Below are 19,101 nucleotides of genomic sequence, written 5' to 3'. Positions count from 1 at the left end.
GACCAGCCCCCCAAATCTCAACCTGGGGCTGGAAGCAGTGCAACCAAGAGGAAAGCGAGGAAAGCTATAAAATAAAGAGTATAACTCTTACTCTGGGGAATAATTTAATACATATTTGTGGGAAAATATATATATATTCTGATGATGTTTAGGCCAGCAGAGAAGGCCCTGCTGGCCCTGACGGCCCACCACTTCCGAGTTTCCAATCCATTGATTACGCTTTTAAAATGAAAGTACAAAAATAAATTAATCTACAAAATAGTTTTTCCCTTTTCTTCTTCACTAAACTGTCACCCAAACTAATATGATTTAATTAGTGTTTGTTTTAGAGATGGTTTGCACTTCAAACATTCAACAATGTGCATTGACATGAGAGCTATGAGATCAAAATATGAGATCACAGAAATGTTGAGATGTGTCTGCTGTTCAGAAAACTAAAAAACATTCAGGTCATGTTTTGGGTGTCTCTTGCAAAACTCACTGCAGGAGACACACCTATTTGTTTGTCCTCGAGAGACCTGAAATTAACTGTTGCATTAACTGGGGAAGTTTTCTCCTTCCTCAAGTACTACATTTGAGATATTGTATCTAACTATCGTTCTCATTATTTGCTACTGCTACCACATTTCAGAGGCAAATACTACATTTTTTAGTACATTTTTACTTCCCAAGATTATAAAAAAGTTGTTAAAATACATTCTACCTCTAAAGCAATTACACAGTAATAATAATAATCATGACATTGTACACCAAGTAAAACTACAAATGCATGCCTTGTGTGTTTATAGTGTGATATAGTGTATTTTACTACTTAAGTAAATGATCTCGACATCAGCACATGACTTCTAAATGAGGATGTATTTGATCGGGTCATGCTGCTCCCTTAAGAACCTGTTTGCACGAGGGATAAACACGAACAAAGATCTCTTTCTTGTTTGTGACTCATACAGAGAATTGCTAGCACACAGTTTGCTGCTTTTGCGAAATACAGTATATACTTTTATTTAATTATGTTGACAGCAGCCAGTAAGCATTTATATGTACATGATCTTAATGAAATGCATCCACATTAAACTTGATAATTTTGTCACTGAAATAATTAATTTGCTCTTACTTGACACTTCAGTCTCTTAAAACATGTTAATATTAATATAAAATATGCAGACTGTGACCATATTCCAGATATCTTCAATTTAATCATTTGATATGTTATGTAATAGGCGGCATTTTTTCATTTCAAATACTTTTTAGCAAGCGGTATAGTTTAAATGTAGACGGAGAAAGGTTTCATGAATCAGAATAGAAAGATTTAATAAGTCAGAATAGAAAGGTTTGATGAGTCAGAATAGAAAGGTCAGTTTTATCCCGTTGGTTTTCCGCCCCTCAGGTGTAATTAAATTCTAAACACAAATCGTACCTGTCCTACAACTATCAAACAGTCATATTTAAAAACATGAGACACACCCACTTTCTCCATGAGAAGCTTTATAAACGCAGACTGAACACACATTCGACACTACTCATTTTATCCCTCCCCAGGTAACGACGTTCTACTGCAGCAGTCAACGAGGCAACATGTCTGGTAAGTCTCTTTGATTCATTGGTACATTTCTTTGTGTGTTATCTCTCTTTAACTGTGCAGTTTTTGACTTTGTTGTTTTGTCTTTCCATCACAGATAACGAGGTGAGTTGGTTTCCTAACAGTACTGGAAGCCTGTGACAAAGGGCAGGAAAAGAGGTATGCTTATGATGTTGTTTTCCTCTCCTAGGAAAATCAAGGAAAGAATGATGGTGTTTGTGACAAGGGCGGAGAAAAGGTAAGACATCTCTTATCCTCCTTATTGGTCCTTCATGCTGGTTTGCCCCACTGGCTAATTCAGTAACTTTGTAGCGCTCGTATTCATTTCCCATCGTCTTTTACGGGAAGGAGGACAAGATTATCACAATATTTTTGAATTAAAACTAGACAACCATGAACTCACCATGTTTTTAAGAAAATGCATCAACTCACCGAGCGTTGTTCTGATTGTGGGAAAGGAGGGACCAGGAGGAAAAGGAGGATGTGGTGGTGACCGTGGAGGACGTGGAGGACGTGGAGGACGTGGAGGATGTGAAAGTGAACGTGGAGGAGGACGTGGAGGATGTGGAGGAGACGGTGAACGTGGAGGACGTGGAGGAGACGGTGAACGTGGAGGACGTGGAGGGAATCATTGAGGTCGCTCCTCTGGTCGTGATGACTTAAATGTATCTCCAATAAACTAATCCATAAAAAGAAAAAAAAGTCTATTTATTCACATAATAAAACACCTTTTTCAGGACGGATGCATATGAACCCGTCTATATAATTTGAAGATGGTAAATATTATGGCGACCCAGGGGACTGGGAGGCAAGATTCAGAACAAAATCGGGAGATTCAAAGAAAGTAGAAGAATAACAACAAGTGTCTTTTCATGAATAAGATAGGGGAAAGGAAGGTGGGGTCAAACATCAATAAATGATTCCTCCCGGTCTCAAGCCCGGTGTGAGCCGGTTCCTTGGTCCAGTGTGGGCTCGGTTACTCCTCCTGTCCGATGCGGCTCCTCCTGAAGTTGCGGAGAGCCTCGTCGTCCCTGCTGCTTCCCTGTGCTCCTCTAATTACCTGATGGGCTGCAGGTGTGACCACCGCCATGTGCCGATAGGCCGCAGCATTCTTTGACGGAGAAATCTGATGATGTGGTTTTGCGTATTACAGCCATGACAAACATTGTGTGGCAAACTGTTACGTGCAGAACAAAATAGCATTAACTTACTCGTATGTAGCTGCAACCGAAGATATACTGATAGAATAAAGTTCAGTGAAACGTAAATACTCTCAAATAATATTTAGAAAATTCGTAGAATATTATTTTAAATGTTATAAACAAGATTTAAAGTCATCATAAACCACCATACACTTCATAAGTATTTATATTGGAAGAACAAAACGGTCTTATAGTCCTCTGAACAAGTTTTGTTCAAGTTTAACAACCAGTTTAACCAGGAGATTAAAGACTTCATAAAGTGTTGATAGATATTGCCATGAGGTCGGTGCCAGTAGACACACAATTCTAGCCTGGATTAAGTATAGCCTAATAGGACACACTTAAGATTAAAGTTTCTGTTTTATTCTCATTTTGGAAAAGCGTTCTTATTCTCTTTACGTCAAGAGTCAGTTGAGAGTAGTATGATGTCATAGTATTTCACAATGTCTAAGAGTCTCCTGATGTACATATATATTAATATGTTCTCTATTTATAGTTTGTGCACCCATTGTAAGGCATGCATATTGTATAAACCTTTTATATGTAATCTTTTGTGTTTGTTGGTTTGTTTTGTGACATCTGCCTCCCGGGACTACAGATGGAAAAAATAGCCTCTTGGCTAACTGGCACATTTACAGAAATGTATTTATTAATGTGTCACTTATCAAATAAACCAAAGTTTAAAAAATAGAAAAGAAGAATTGGTGTGCAAAATACAACCCCTCAAAGTCTTGGTATCTTCCACATGTAATAAGATCGACCTACCAGCACTTTAAGATCACTAATTATTTCTTAAACTACCGTTACATTTTTATATCCACAAACAAACGCTTTCTCTCCATTAGAAGTTGCTCAAGCGTCGGCACCCAGAAGTTAATCTTTTCACTGTTTCAGTGCAGGTTTTATTGCAACCACAAAGCCTGCAGTGTGAACACTGTTGCTGCTTTTTGATGAGACTGTACCAACATAACATCATGTTACATAATTACCAACAGCCACAACAGCAACATCTGTCTCAGTGCTCGCTGTTATTTAGTTTGCCATTGGTTTGACACAGTTTACCTTATGTTCTGCATTGTTGAATTGTTGAAGTACTTCTGTGGTGTTCAGGCCCACAGAAGTCTCAAGATGGCTTTGAGCTGAGCATCGTCCTAACCAACCGTCACTTACGTCGTTCATTGAGGAAAATCATTGCTCCTCAAATGTTTCCCTGCTTCACACTACCCACCAAAAAAAGAAATTTAATTGAGCAGTTTTTACACACTCATACACCATCTGGTATTGTTTCATAGCACCGAGTCACTTCTTTGTTTAAAATGCTGATGAGACCTTTCTGATAGCACGTACAATATGTTACTATAAAACAGACCAGGTTTTCAAAAAGTTTACTGACCAGCGTTCAGGAAATATGTCTAAATATGCAAGTTTTACATTTTGATTCCACCCATCATTTAAAATATTTACTCTGAAGGGAATATATGGCATGTTAAATTGCTCCGTAACAGTCATTTATCTCAGGTATTTGGAGGCAGAAAATATAATAAAAAAATGTGTACACACTCAGACAGATGCTCTGGACATAGTTCATAATCCTGATGGTGTGAGGGAATAATTCAACTCATATTGATTGCAGTGAAAGGTAAGAAAGTGAGGGAGTGTTGAGCCACAACTAATTATATTTGATTAACAGTTTAAAAACACAAGACATCTCAAATGTTGGTTGAGGGCTTTCCATCAAGGACACTTTATTTTATTTACTTTAAAAGTTGAAACCACTCGTATACAAAGTCATGGTTTCTCCAGCAATGTTGGAAACATTTCTATTCGAATACAGGACAGGCGAAATAAGACATCTGACAAGAATGTTTAAAAAAGTATGTATAAAAAACATTGAGGAAGCATCATTTTTATGTTCAGTAGTTGATATCTCCCCAAGGAAACACAATTGTTAGACAGCTGTGTAGTGTACACAAAATATACACGAGTAGTTCCGATTTGACGCTTGAGATTCTTAAAGGGGATTATTATTGTGATTAAGGTGCAGTGAGCAATAAACTGTCAATGGTTATTCTCCCTTACATTAAGTCTATTACAGTCTGGGAACCTCGGGGGGATGAACTGTTCTGAGATAAATTACGTTTGATTTCACCATCAGCAGCCTCATGGGCAAAGCAAATTCATTATTTACAAATGTCAGCGTCTGAGAGAAAAGCAATTAACAAAAACAGCTCCAGCATACGAGCTCATGGCTTCCAGTTAATAGTGCATCACATTTCATAAAGGCTCAGTGGGGTTGAAACCCAAACAACAAGGGCTAGATAACAACAGTTATCATCCGTACCTGCCCACTCGGGTTTGAGAATGAAAGCTGCACGTCTTTACTCGCTTCCTCAGAAGAGTCCGTTGACCTGCTCAGTCTCAGGGTCCAGGTCAATGTCATAGAAACACGGCCTGGTGGGCAGACCAGGGATCGTGGGCATCTAGGAGGGAGAGCAAGAGAAAACTGTTTTTATGATGGACACTGTTAATCTATCAAATCAATCAATCATATCTTAAGACCCAAATAATATAGCCTTTAAATAATATTAAATAAACAGGCACAAAAACTTCTGCACAGACACACAATTAGTTTCTTGTGATGATATGGAGACTTATTTAATTATTGGTATATTTAAAATGAGTAATATACCGTCTCTTGTCTGTCGGCTTTGCAAGGCGACCAAATAAGTTATAACGTTCACATTGAAAACACAGTGAGAGGGTTAAGTTGTAAACACACCCTACTTTGTCTATTTTTAGCTAACGATTGAATAAATGATCATGCTCTCTGGAAGAAAATGTTAAACTAGCGATCGAGACCACAAACTCATGTTTACAATGTTAACTGAGGAAATAAATAAAGTGAGAAGTAAATTAATTTTCTCATAGACTTCTATACAATCTGACTTCTTGGTGTAACCAGAGAAGTTTTAAGCTTCGGCTTTGGATTCAATCTTCAGAACTGAAGGTTTCTGCCTGGCCAATAAGATTAAGATTGCTTAATCTTTGTTGTTGATTGACAGATAATCAGCAACAATTTTCAAAACAGATTAACTGTATTAGTAATTTTTGTAAAAAACAATCAAACGGCATTTTACTTTGTTATCTAAATTACTTTTAAATGAACTTCTTTGGATTCAGCCATTTACTTTCAGTGGCATATTGTTTGCACAGACTGACTACAGCAGTGTGTTAAGCAGACAGGGTGTGATGCATCATAGGAACATAAATATTAAGACAGTTGAGTGCTACCATTCACGCTTTGTACTTATCAAACAGAGGAATGTAGAAATTCAAGTTACATTGATGCAGTGAAGAGTCACTCCCAGGCGTAAATATGCGGCAAAGCTGGTCGAAAGAAAAAGCATTGTGTACAGGCTTACCGTGCCGACCAGCGGGAACAAAAAGCCGGAGCCCACACTGGCACGAATGTCTCGGATTGGCACGATGAACCCTGTGGGGACACCCTTCTTGTCTGCCTCGTGAGACAGCGACAGGTGAGTCTTCGCCATGCAGATGGGCAGCTTGCTGAAACCCTGAGGAGAGAAGAAGGATGACAGAAAATGCATCGGATGGTTTACAAAAGGCTTAATCAAATGAAAAGCGTAGATTGGTAGCCCGGTGGTGCATCTAAATTCAAGAGGAGTTATTCTTCTGGTTAAAGTATCGGCGCTGCAATTGCAAGAGCAGGTGAGAGGGCCGTTGTGGAACTCTGACCCCAAACACAGGGAAAAACAGTCTCTTTTTTTTTTTACACAAGGATACCATAAGTTTCACTTTCATAACATTCTGACTCCATTCAGGATCCGCAATCTAATTGGACCTAGCTGGCATGAGGGAGAACAACCACGTCCTCACATGGTTTGACAAACAGAAACGTGCAACGTTGTCTGATCTCAAAGAATATCAAATTTAAACAATGTGTGTGTTGTATTTCTGTGCATGTATCTATCTTGAAGCAGGTTACAAACTTATCTCCGTCTCCCCAGAGAAGTCAGCCGTCTGACTTTCAGTTATTGTGGGAAACTGATAATGAGTCTACTTGCAGGTCAAAGTTTATGAGAGCTCTGGCAAATGAAGTATACAAAAAAAAAAGATATGAGAACACAAAAAAGATAATAGATAACAAAATCATTCTTCATCCAGTTATAAGGATCTCCACGAGAGCAGCTGCCCAAAAAACATACAGGCCTGAAACTGACCTGTTTGGTGTAGAGCTCCACCTTGTGTTGAGCCTCTGGGAGCAGCTCAATGTCATCCGCTCCATAGATCTTCTGGGCGATTATTCGAATCTTATCAGCAATAGGGAGCTGGAGAGGAATTATAAATAGGAATAAAATGGGTATGTTGGCCCACTAATGCCAACCAAACAAAATGTGCTAATTTTTAAGTGTTTGATTTGAGTGAACGGCCCAAATAAACATGATGTTGTACTTTTATTTTATCATGCTACTGGATGCATGTGCAAACATTTTAGTGAATGAGAACATTTTAATCTAGTCATCGACATTTTTAATCCCATTTATGGACAAATTAAATATAATAACAGGCGCGTTTTCTGGCAAATTCTGAAACGCATTGGCCCATACCTCCAAATCATAGAGGAACTTGAATTTGCTGGGGGCCTCGGAGGCCCTCTGGACAGCCTGACCCAGGGCCAACGCACCGGCTCCTCCTTCGGCCCAGTGGGAGCAGCGCACGGCGTCGAAGGCCCTGGCGGCTTTGGCCATGCTGCAGACCAGGTCCAGCTCGGCCTCAGTGTCTGTCCTGCAGGGCGGGTCAGAACAACACGCGTCATTAGACATACGGCAGGGAAACAGATTAACGACAAGTCAGTAAATGACACGACACATCTGTGTCATTATTTAGATCCTTCGAGTCCACTGCTGCGTCGTCCTCCATCACTTACTTGAAAGCATTAACGGCCACGACCACGGGCACGCCGAAGTGCTGTGCATTCTCGATCTGCTTCGTCATGTTGCAGCAGCCCTTTTCCAGCAGCTCAAGGTTCTACATGAGGATACGAGTGAACACACTTTTAAATAAGCTTTGAGGAGTTAGGAAAGAGCAGCAATACCCAGTGCACTTAAATGTTTTGTGTAGAGGCTTGTATTGTGTGTACTCGATCCTTTAACACACTATTGACAGCGTCAGCAGACTTGTCTCTATAAACTTAGATACACAATGTTGAAAAGTTTAGACAGAAAACCTGCATTTTAAATCAAGTTTGCAGTTGTGCTTTACCTCCTCTGTGTATTCCTCTGGCAGGGTCATCCCAGCAGTGACCTGGACAAAAAGAATAGTCAAATGTTTAATTCATTCAAATATTCTAAAGCGCTCATCCAAAAGGGTCAGACGATCATTCAATATGTTGATTTATATATTAATTGAATGACCAGAAAACAATGCTACATAAATATAAATGTATATCATTATCGAGATACGAAAAGACCTATATTGTAAGAGCCCTACAAGCAGAGACGATTTGAATAGTTTGCTTCAGGATTATTAGGAAGCTAAATAAAGAAGTGGCAATATGAGTTTGTGGAGTCCATTCAGCAGAAAATTATTGTCCAGAGGAAAGTATTCATTGCGACTGTGTGGATGATGCAAACTTCATGAAATGTAAACGCTCAAGTGTTTGTTTTATTTGATCTGAAAATAAAAAAAACAAAGTAATTATCTTGATATTAGGACTCAGAGGAAAGCTCAAGCAAACTCACCTTTGGTCCTCCTCCGTGCATCTTCAGGGCTCGAACAGTCGCCACCAGCACCACCACGTGGGGCCTCAAGCCCGAGTAGCGACACTTGATGTTGAAGAACTTCTCCATGCCAATGTCAGCACCAAAGCCAGCCTCCGTCACTGTTGGGCACAATGGACAGGGGTTGTGAGAAAAAGAGAACAGCAAGTAAGAATCATAGTCGTTAAGACTGCCACTTACCCACAAAGCCCTCGGGTCCAACCAGTTTCAAAGCCATTATATCAGCCAGGATGGAGGAGTTGCCATGGGCGATGTTGGCAAACGGGCCGGCGTGGACAAACACAGGCGTTCCCTGTGGATTCAGACACAAAACGCAAACAACTCTTTTCTGGCTTGTGGAGTTCTTTTCAGTAGAACTATATTAGTAGAACTCCTGTGCAGGGGCGGCGGCAGAGCACTGTACGCCAAAACCACCAGACACAGAAATAGCTTCTTTCCACTGGCCGTCACCATGATGAACAATTAATCAGACTCTTCCATCTGCACTATCTGCACTTTTTGACTACTGTCTTTATATATTTATATATATATATATATTATATTGTGTGTGTATAAGTACGAAGAAAAAGTGTAAACTCAAAAACCCATGTATGCAAAAACCTTACATGTATAAAGCTGATTCTGATTCTGATTCTGATTATAGGTTATATGTGGCGTCCACCCACCTCCAAGGTCTGCATCAGGTTTGGCTTGATGGCATCTCTCATTAGCACAGCTAGAGCACCGCTCACACCCTACAGAGAGAGGAGCATTACATCATAGGAACCTTGATTGCACAATACTTGTGGAGAAGGTCCCGTCGTGGCAGAGCGTCCAGACCACTGACCAGGTCCTCGGTGGTGATGGGCTCTCCGCCGCGGCTGGTGGCCACCACCATCTTGGCCAGACGCTGCCGCATGTCCGCCAGGCTGCTGGTGAGGGCGAGCACCGCCATGATTTCACTGGCCACCGTGATGTCAAACTGGGCCTGGAGGACAGAGACTCCGTATTATCAACAGCAATGCAGCAAACTGGACTCGGAGAAGGAACTTTCAGTTCGCAAGAAGATCAAAGCACAGAAATCTTTTTAAACATCTCGTATAATTGAACCTTATTTCCGTTATTAAATATACATTACTAAATAGTTACGTGTGTATTACACACAGTCTCTTTACCTCTCTCGCGTAGCCCTTTTCAGTTGGCGACTGGCCGATCGTGATCTTCCTCAGGAATCGATCATTGGTGTCCAACACTGAAGTGACACAGAGATCAGTGGACTCACAATCACTGACGACAGCAGAATCAGAAGAGGCAGACAACACAGGAGTCATGAGGGTGAAGAGAGACGTCTCAGGTGTTCACACCTCTTTGCCAGGTGACAGAACTCGGGTCCATGTCCAGGCGGGCAAAGCGGGTGATCTCCTCTTCAGTCAGAGTGGAGGGATCAGTCTTTTCGATGCCCAGTTTCTAAACAAATACAGAACACTTGAATGTAATTAGATCTGGACTGCGAGTTGAGACCTACAGGTCTGTGACACGGTCACTAACTTTCAGTCGGTTGATCTGGATGGGGGAGAACGTCCTCTGTCCTCCACTGAGCGGGACCAAGCGGCTAAACAGAGCCTGAGGAAGCATAGAGAGAAAGATGATCGTCACGGTTTCTTTTGTGAAATAACGCACTGACTAATTTGCAGTACCCACTTTGTCAGATTGTGTAGACTCGTGGAAGATGCGAGCATCGACGGCAGCAGCCACCAAGTTGTTGGCAGCCGTGATGGCGTGGATGTCCCCGGTGAGATGGAGGTTGAACTAAAAAGGAACAGACTCATGAATTAATAAGGTATGTTTAGCAACCCGGTTTCCAACTTGACACAGCAGTGTTGTACCTCTTCCATTGGAATGACTTGAGAATATCCACCTCCTGCAGCACCACCTGGAGGCAGAACACAAAACTACAGAGATATAGATATACACACACATATATATATATAGGACTCAGGACAGCTTGCAAGTTGCAACCCTGTGCAACTTCTCACTAACTGACATTTTTCCAACGCTCACCTTTAATGCCAAAGGTGGGACCCTGTGAAGGCTGTCTGACACAAGCAAACACATTGAGCTTCATGTGGGCTCCTAGGGCCTGGACCAGGCCGATGGTGGTGGTGCTCTTTCCTTCACCCAAGGGGGTGGGTGTAATGCTGCAGACAGAAAACATCCCATCAGCCTGGAACATACTTCATCAGCAAATGTACAATGTATAAGTGTTGCTGCATCGCATGATGAGGTAGGAACTAATCAGGTGTATAAACAGAAAAGGTAGGAGTTCCGATTTTTTTTAAATGTGGGAAACAAACAGTACAGTGAAGTAGGGAAGATGAGGGCTGACTGCTTACCCAGTGACCACCACATATTTGCCGTCTGGCTGGGCCTCCAGACGTTTGATAATTTTCAGCTGGACCTTGGCCTTAGTTTTTCCATAGAGCTCCACCTCGTCAGACAGCAGGCCCACCTCTCTTGCTAGACGGTCGATGGGCTTCGGCACGCAGGAGCGAGAAATCACAATGTCGCTGTTGGAGCATTAAAGAAAAAATCACTAATCACTCTTTCATCTGAGCAAAGGAGAAAACAGCAAGGACTGAGAGTTCAACCATGAGGGGAGGAATTAAACCAGCTCTGCTCGCATGTGGATTATTAAAATGACCAAATCCTTCAGTGACATGTTAGCATAGCACGTGGCGGAGAGACGTGGGAGCTGAGGAGACGAACCTGGGCACGGGTTTCTGGAGGTCGAGTTTGGTGTAAGAGATGCTCCACTTCCCTGGCTGGTGGCTCTCCAGGAAACGTTTTGCACTCAACACCGTGTTCTACACACAAAGAGACTTGTTTAACTTCTAGGTTACATGAGAATTAATCTGGACAAAAATAGCAATTCTTCAACCCGATATATACCATATTCTCACGTAATAAGTATGCGATCAATGGACAAAATAAATAATGGTAATTGATGCCAAAAAGAGAGTCGAGTTCAGGATTCACTCTGCAGATCGACCTTACCGACATCAGCATGGCCACAGTCATGGGTCCCACACCACCGGGCACAGGGGTGATGAAGCCGGCCTGCTCCTTGGCTGAGGCGTAGTGGACGTCACCCACCACCCGCTTGCCACTCGCTTTAGTCTCATCTGAAAGACAGAGCAATACGACACAATAACCTCTGACTGCGCTTAACTAATTACCTCCGGAGTTGCCATAAATAAAGCGGACTGAAACGCCCCAGGAAGACGCACCTGGAATGTGGTTGATGCCACAGTCGATGACAACAGCTCCCTTCTTGATCCACTCTCCTTTCACCATCTCTGCCTTCCCGATGCCAACAACCAGGATGTCTGCTCGGCTCACCTGGACAGAAACAGAGACGGATACTCGTGAGCGTGTCATGAACACGAGAATAGTTCATTAAAAAATGTCCAAATCTAGCAAGACACGGAGATATTGTTTATATCACACGGTAGCAGCAGAGATCGCCAACCAGCTGATTGTTTACGGAGTTTCAGTCACACAATAAAACATCAGCGGTCACATTGTAAGCTCCGCCTCCATCAGTGTGAGGCCACATAACGGCTGGTGGGAATACAAGGCCGCATTGCTTGGTGGGGTGGAGCCGTTACTACCTCTCCGGGGAGATCCGCGGTTTTAGAGTGGCAGGTGGTGACGGTGGCGTTGTTCCACAGCAGCAGGTCGTGCATCGGCGCGCCCACAATCTTACTACGACCAATCACGACCGCTCTCTTCCCTGCCACAGACACACCTGCGGGGAAGAGGTCCATCCGTCGATTAAGTCTGTCCTCATCAAATTCTTTGTCGTATATTATCACAGTACAGACGTTTCTTTGCTTTGTTTTATACTTGGCAACAGATGTTTTAGGGCGGTTTGTGGTTGCGTTTACCGGTTTGTCTGATCAACTCCATGCAGCCGCTTGGTGTGCACGGGATGAAGCAGTCACGCAGGTCCCCACGAGACAGCTTCCCTGCATTGATGCTGGTCAGTCTACAAAATGATCAGAATGAACATACAATATATGGAACATCTCCATTTAAAGCCGTTAAACAATTAAAATTATGCAAGATATTATTTTAACCAGACTCAAAGAAAGCAAAGGAACACAAATAAAGCAAACCTTAAGAAATGATCTTTAGATTTACGTCTGTACCCACCCGTCTACATCCTTCTCCGGGGCCACGGCGTTGATGACCTTCTCTGTGTCGATCTTATGGATGGAGTCCAAGGGCAGCTGCACGATGAGGCCGTGGAAAGACGAGTTCTCATTGACCTCTGTGATGCTGTGAAGAACCTGCGGACAGACGGCATTTACACTCTCAGCTACGGCTCGTTTGTTTCATACAGGTATGCACACACGCGATAAACACTTTGTGTCCATCCTCACCTCCTCCTCCGTTGCAGTCTTGGGAAGTCTCATATGTGTGGCATTTATTCCAATCTGTGCACGCAGAAAAAGAGATTGAACCGGAAGTTAGGATCACAATCCCTGCACAGAAGTGGGATGTTTAAACGGTCTGTGAACAAAAAAATATTTGTACCTCTGCTGCTGCCTTCAACTTCATGCTGATGTACAGATTTGAATCATCACGGTCTCCAACCTGCAAAAGACACATGGCGTCACTTTGCGTGCCAGTATGAGGGAATGAGCCTTCTGCCTTACAGACACATACAGATCTACAAAAAGGGGACTTTAGTGGAACATATTTTTGGGGCACACATGTGACCAAACTCCTTACCTGAAGGCCACAAGAAACAACATGGCAACATTAGCCAGCAAAGCATCCCAAAAAAATCCAAAAATGTCCAGACACATGCTAGTTCCAATCTCACACTTACCTGTAAAACCACGAGACCGGGTCTGAAGTTTGGGTCCTGAAGCTTCATCTGCTCCACGTCCTTCTTTAGGCGCTCCCTCACCTCCCTAAGAACACGAGACAACCAAATAAAACAGAGCTGTATTTAGACAAATCTCTATGCAGTGAGATGAGTACCACTATAAAAGGGAAAGGATGGTGTGGTACACAAGCCACAGATCCGACCCCTCCCACTGCTGCTCAACGGTTACAGAGCCACATGCATGACATCCACCATTACCCTGCTGCTCAGCTCCACTGGACATGCAAAGTCAAGTCATCAGAGAGGGAGTTCAAGAGAATGAGAATCGTATCTCTGCTTTATCTTTTTCAATGGTTTGGGGTTTTATCTGTCCCCTCAAAACATACTCACGTAGTTTAGTCAACTCAGATTTAAAGACCAGACAAGACGGGTGAGACAAAGTCACTGGACTTTAACTCTGCAATTTAAATCTATTCTAAGACCAACGTGCCCGTCTACACAAAGCTCAAGCCTGGCTGCATTTACTCTGTGTTCTACTAACAATAAATCAAAGAACAAAATCGGCTTCATCGATCTTATCCACTGTGTTCCTCAAAAAGCTCTTAAGAGAGACTGATGATTGTGTTTTCAACTCTGACCGACAACATGGACTTTATATTGAAACGGCTCCATTGGCAGTGATGTCGAAATAAACCATGTGATTACGATTGATTGTGGCTGCCTTACACAAGCTGTGAGTATTTTATATTCCAAAAATGTTGTTCAAATATCCTTTGTGTACTATGATAGCTTTATTAACCTAAAACACTGAGTTATCTCAATATCTTGAAGCCACAATTTAAAGACCAAGCATTAGAAAAAGGCAATGCCATCTTGAGAAGGAAAATGATTCAATCACCATAATGCATATAATATAAAACATTGACCTACTGTTGAAACTTTGATATTTAGGTACATTACAATACATATGACCTGCACTATGTTGCTTATTATTTACTCGCAACAGAAGGCGAATCAACTAAAGACTGTCAGTAAAAATATACATCATTCCCAGACTTCAATCTTTATAACATATCGCATTATAAGAACAGCATGTTAAATCCTAGTCACTGATCAACTACGGTCATATTCCTATTAACATTCAGACAATAAAACATACAGTTGAGCTTTGATTGTCAGCCATGTGAAAACCAAGCTCCTTTAAAGATTACATTTTAGGATAACGGGTTGTGACTGTTGGAGCTATTTATTTATACATTTGTATTTAGTTTTATTGTAAAGTAATATTGTTTAATCATTGCCTATTTAGGTTATATATATTGATATGTTAGAAGAGCTTTTTTCATATGATAGTTTTAGTTTAGTTCATTATGTTGTGATTGTTGTTTAAATATATTTAGTTTTAGGATTGGCACACTGATTGGGTAACACTGGGCACCTGTGGTTATACAGGACTGTCTCAGAAAATTAGAATATTGTGATAAAGTTCTTTATTTTCTGTAATGCAATTAAAATGTCATGCATTACAAATCAACTGAAATATTGCAAGCCTTATGGCTTACAGCTTAAGAAAACTCAAATATCCTATTTCTAAATATTAGAATTTCATGAAAAAGTATACAAATCACTTGAATCGTCTAATTAAAACACCTGGAAACACATTTTCAAATGTTTGATTTGTTTTGCTGTTATAAATCTTTTTTTAAATATTCAAATTTTATGAGATAGGATTTTAGAGTTTTAGCTGTAAAAGAATAAAGGCTTGCAATATTTCAGTTGATTTGTAATGAATCCAGAATGACAGAAAATAAAGAACTTTTATCACAATATTCTAATTTTCTGAGACAGTCCTGTATGTAGGTGTGTGTAGCTTCAGGACCAGCATGCACCGGGGTGGCCTATGTTTTTTTACCAGCACACGAGAGGCAGTGTCAACATTTTGTTTGTTCTTTTTGTTTGTTTAGTAAATAAATTCTAACAATAATGAATAGAGAATATTTATGAATAAATAAAGAACGACTTTCTTTTGGCTGGGTCAACTACAAAACCCACGGTGCATCAGTGGCAATTTGATTTATAGTTGTATTTGATTTATTGGACAAATAACCACTACAGTAACATTTCCTGAAGGGCAAAGACAATCTGATCAATACATCTGTCCATAAAGGTCACTTGTCTGGAGCATTCATTGGCATTTCAGCTTTTGTCAAGCTTCAGGGGAAATTAATTTGAAACCTCCCTCTAAAAGGCAGATGTGTAGATTTAATTTACCTTAATGAGTAGTGTGAGGGGCAGTTAACAGGACGCAGGCTGCCATGTCTTGTGACAATCACATGCAACGAAATCAATGAAAGGTTTGGCCTTTTTGCCAAATATGTTCTCCCAATCTTTTGTTAATAAGCAGTGGTGTATAGTAACGAAGTAGAAGTACTTCGTTACTTTACTTAAGTAGTTTTTTTGGGTATCTGTACTTTATTTTACTACTTATATTTCTGTTTACTTTTACTTTTACTTCACTACATTTTGCAATGAAAACTTGTACTTTTACTCCGATACATTTCCCCTGAAACAGTATCGTTACTCGTTACTACGGAAAAAAATAATCATGAGAAACATCGGGGACTGTTGTGGAACACACCGCAGCGCACCTGAACGCAGCCCGAGCACCAGGTTGGGGATCAGTGGTCCTTGCCGCGTGTTTTCTCTTCCCAGTGATGCCCAGGATGCGAGCGAGCGGCTACAGATACGACTCATTTCATGTGGAGCAGCAATGGAAGCTACTCTAACAACCGCGGGGACCAAGATCAACGTCCGTGGCCATATTTGGGCGAACTCTTTTCTTTTGTCGGAGTGAAAGTTTCTTCCTACCGGATGAAGTGCCTCTTATGCCGACCGAAAGCTACGGAGATATTGGCCTTCAACAACTCACCAACCTCAGGAAACACATTGAGGTAAATTAAGATTAATCCCATGAGCCGCAACGTTAATGTTTAGTCATCATAAACCTGTTAAGATATCTAGCAGTGTTGTCCTCAGGATTGGAGTAAGTTATATCTTTGGCAGGAGGGGGGAAGACAGGTGTCTGATTGTCCTACGCATGTTGTATGTTAGGCTAACGTTCGCTAGCTATCGTCAATTAAATGAGACAATTAGCGTGAGTGCAGCAGACGGATCTCTAGCGAGTTAATGAGCTGAAGAAGTGTTGACAGTTGTGATAATTTGTTGATTTGAGTTGTCTTAGCTTAAAATATAATGCTAATCATTACAGCATTATTATAATTATTTGTATTAATATTATAAGAGTGACGGTCCAGTAATGGCGACGATATTGATTTGGGACTGTTGTTGTGTTTAACTACAGAGATACAAGTACATATTCACAAATCAACTCTGGATGCACGGACAGTGCATGAAACTAAATGTATAAACCTCAAATTAAAACAAACTATTTTGTACAAAACTTTAGGTTGGGGTCATGACATGTTATGAAGTGTTATTAATTCTATCATGTCTGTAATACTCTCACTTTATTTCAGGAATGGACGACATCAAGCAGCACATGGAAGAACCCTCCTGATTGCTAGAATGAGGAGCCGCGTCATAGATAGATAGAGTAGATGGGCCAGTCAAAATGATTAACATATATGGATATATATATATATATATATATATATATATTCTACTACGCTTCACTCGTGTGTATATTATGTAACTAATTCTGGTGAAGTGGCTGTCAATCAAAGTGTGGCACCGTGCATGCTGGTCGAGGCGTGCCTGCATGATTGGCGGGAGTAGAGGGTGCGGGGTTAACCACATGGGAACGGGAGTTAAGGCGTGTTGACGGAACCGTTGTTGTTGACTGGACCTGCTTGCTGAGAGGAACACGCTGTCTGTTGGTGGATGCCCAATAAAGGATGATTAACACGTCCCGCTCCATTGTCATCAGTGCCATAACGTCCGAGGACGTTACAATATCATGGTATATAAGTGTAATAGATTACGGCGGAAATGGTAGCAAAACAATATTAAATACTATCACAGCGTAATGTACAGTACTATCATATTGCATATTGTCAGTATAGCCTATAAAGACACTAGATTAATATATATATATATATATATTAATTAGTGTCTTTATATATATACAATGCCATCCATCTGTGTATTCTAGCTATTTTACGCTATCCATCTATCTAGCTAATACCGCAGCTCCTCCATTTTGTGATCATGCGAGTGATTTTTCAAGCTGTCCGGGCACTTCAGTGCTTTTGTCACTAAATCGCCGCAGACTCGTCACTGCGGCCGACCCTCCGTCTGCTTAACTTTTGACTTGTAGTGGCACTTTTTAACTAGTAGTGGCACTTTTGACTAGTAATTGGCATCTGGCACAGCAACTGCTGGCAACTGCTGGCAAGTGCTGGCAAGTGCCACTGGAGTGAAGGTGGCAACGCGGTACCACTGAGTGCCAGCGTCGCTAGATTCCTGCCCTACCAGCAAATATGTTCTCCCAATCTTTTGGTAATAAGCAATATTTGGATTCATGCAAACTTCGGACTAACATCGGAAACACATTTGCAGACTATACTCAAATAATAAAACAGTTACAAATGCAGTATTTGAGGTCACTGGACCAACAGGGCAAAGATCACATCGCACCACCGCAGCTTCTTACATAATGCTGGGGGGGATTTTCCATCCTTCATTCCCATGTGTAGAATAATCGAACATTATTTATCATCACTGATCAGAAATAGAAATGTGACCGTCACAAGTGAGTGCATTTAGTGTAAACATATTCAAACATATCTGCATAACTGCCAGGAAACAAATATGCCATGCGTCTGGAAAGTGAGAGTCCACTGTTTTATCGCCTGGTTATCTAACGATTAACAATGCTGTTAATAGTTAGATAGTTAGATAACTGCTGGCACACCTAACTTCATTCACGTGGTCCGCATGATGGACAACCAACCCAACTAAGTTGGGAAGTCGTGGTTAGCTGCCAGCACGCGGACACAATCATTTTATCAGCATGCAAAACGTGCAGAACGCAAAGGTCACGTAACGTGATATAAGTTATTAATGACACAAGTGACGTTAACTTGAGCTATCAAGTTCCTGTTAACTCGGCTGGCTGGTTAACGTCAGGTTAGCTGACGTGTTAGCTAGTAAACAGACATGTTTCAAGTTAATTACGCCTAAGGTTATTTGGCTGAATGCAATCTGATACTTACGCTGAAACTTCTTTCCCGCTTATGATTTGAGCTGACATCTTTTGGTCCTGTTCTAGAGGCTGGCGTCTCCTACTCACTCTCTGGGGTCTCCTACTCACACTCTGGGGTCTCCTGCACACACTCGTTTCCCGACAAGAAGAGGAGCACGCTGAGGACTGCCAAAACTTTAGTTTATTCAAACTGCGTAGGGAGTCTACGGTGGTGACGCAAGCTCCGTTCACAAATGCAGCGCTACGGCTGAACAACCAGCGTATCAACTTTCAGGAGTAGCGTCAAACGTAGAACACGGCCGAGGGCGTGGCTACTGACCAACTGTAAAGTCTGACGGCCAATCACATACCGATTATAACATATTAAGTAGAACCTCTAAACCAATAGCATTGCCAGCTCTGCTGCGTCAACGTGAGAG

General features: G+C 41.4%; 1 protein-coding gene across 2 annotated transcripts; it reads right to left on the bottom strand.

Moving 5' to 3' along the window:
- Nucleotides 1-4,495: 4,495 nt before the first annotated feature.
- On the bottom strand, nt 4,496-18,901 carry mthfd1b (methylenetetrahydrofolate dehydrogenase (NADP+ dependent) 1b). Of its 2 annotated transcripts, XM_056426855.1 has the most exons (28): nt 18,814-18,901; nt 18,693-18,782; nt 13,459-13,543; nt 13,161-13,220; nt 13,007-13,060; nt 12,777-12,913; nt 12,509-12,609; nt 12,233-12,369; nt 11,849-11,960; nt 11,616-11,743; nt 11,328-11,425; nt 10,955-11,128; nt 10,623-10,759; nt 10,448-10,494; nt 10,263-10,370; nt 10,110-10,184; nt 9,926-10,028; nt 9,737-9,813; nt 9,409-9,549; nt 9,248-9,316; nt 8,763-8,874; nt 8,544-8,683; nt 8,065-8,106; nt 7,730-7,830; nt 7,410-7,587; nt 7,023-7,130; nt 6,204-6,356; nt 4,496-5,261 (listed from the first exon to the last, which is right to left on the bottom strand). In XM_056426855.1, exons 2-28 carry the CDS (start codon nt 18,728-18,730, stop codon nt 5,172-5,174), a joined length of 2,805 nt encoding a protein of 934 aa, XP_056282830.1. In that variant the 5' UTR covers nt 18,731-18,782; nt 18,814-18,901; the 3' UTR covers nt 4,496-5,171. The 2 variants fall into 2 exon arrangements, with proteins under 2 accessions (XP_056282830.1, XP_056282832.1); XM_056426857.1 differs by lacking the exons at nt 18,693-18,782; nt 18,814-18,901 and adding an exon at nt 16,985-17,026.
- Between the last annotated feature and the right edge of the window lie 200 nt (nt 18,902-19,101).

This window comes from Pseudoliparis swirei, chromosome 11, assembly GCF_029220125.1.
Source record: "Pseudoliparis swirei isolate HS2019 ecotype Mariana Trench chromosome 11, NWPU_hadal_v1, whole genome shotgun sequence".
NCBI classification, from domain to species: domain Eukaryota; kingdom Metazoa; phylum Chordata; class Actinopteri; order Perciformes; family Liparidae; genus Pseudoliparis; species Pseudoliparis swirei.
The sequence above is the reverse complement of the archived record's forward strand: the minus strand, read 5'-3'. Positions and strand labels throughout refer to the sequence as shown.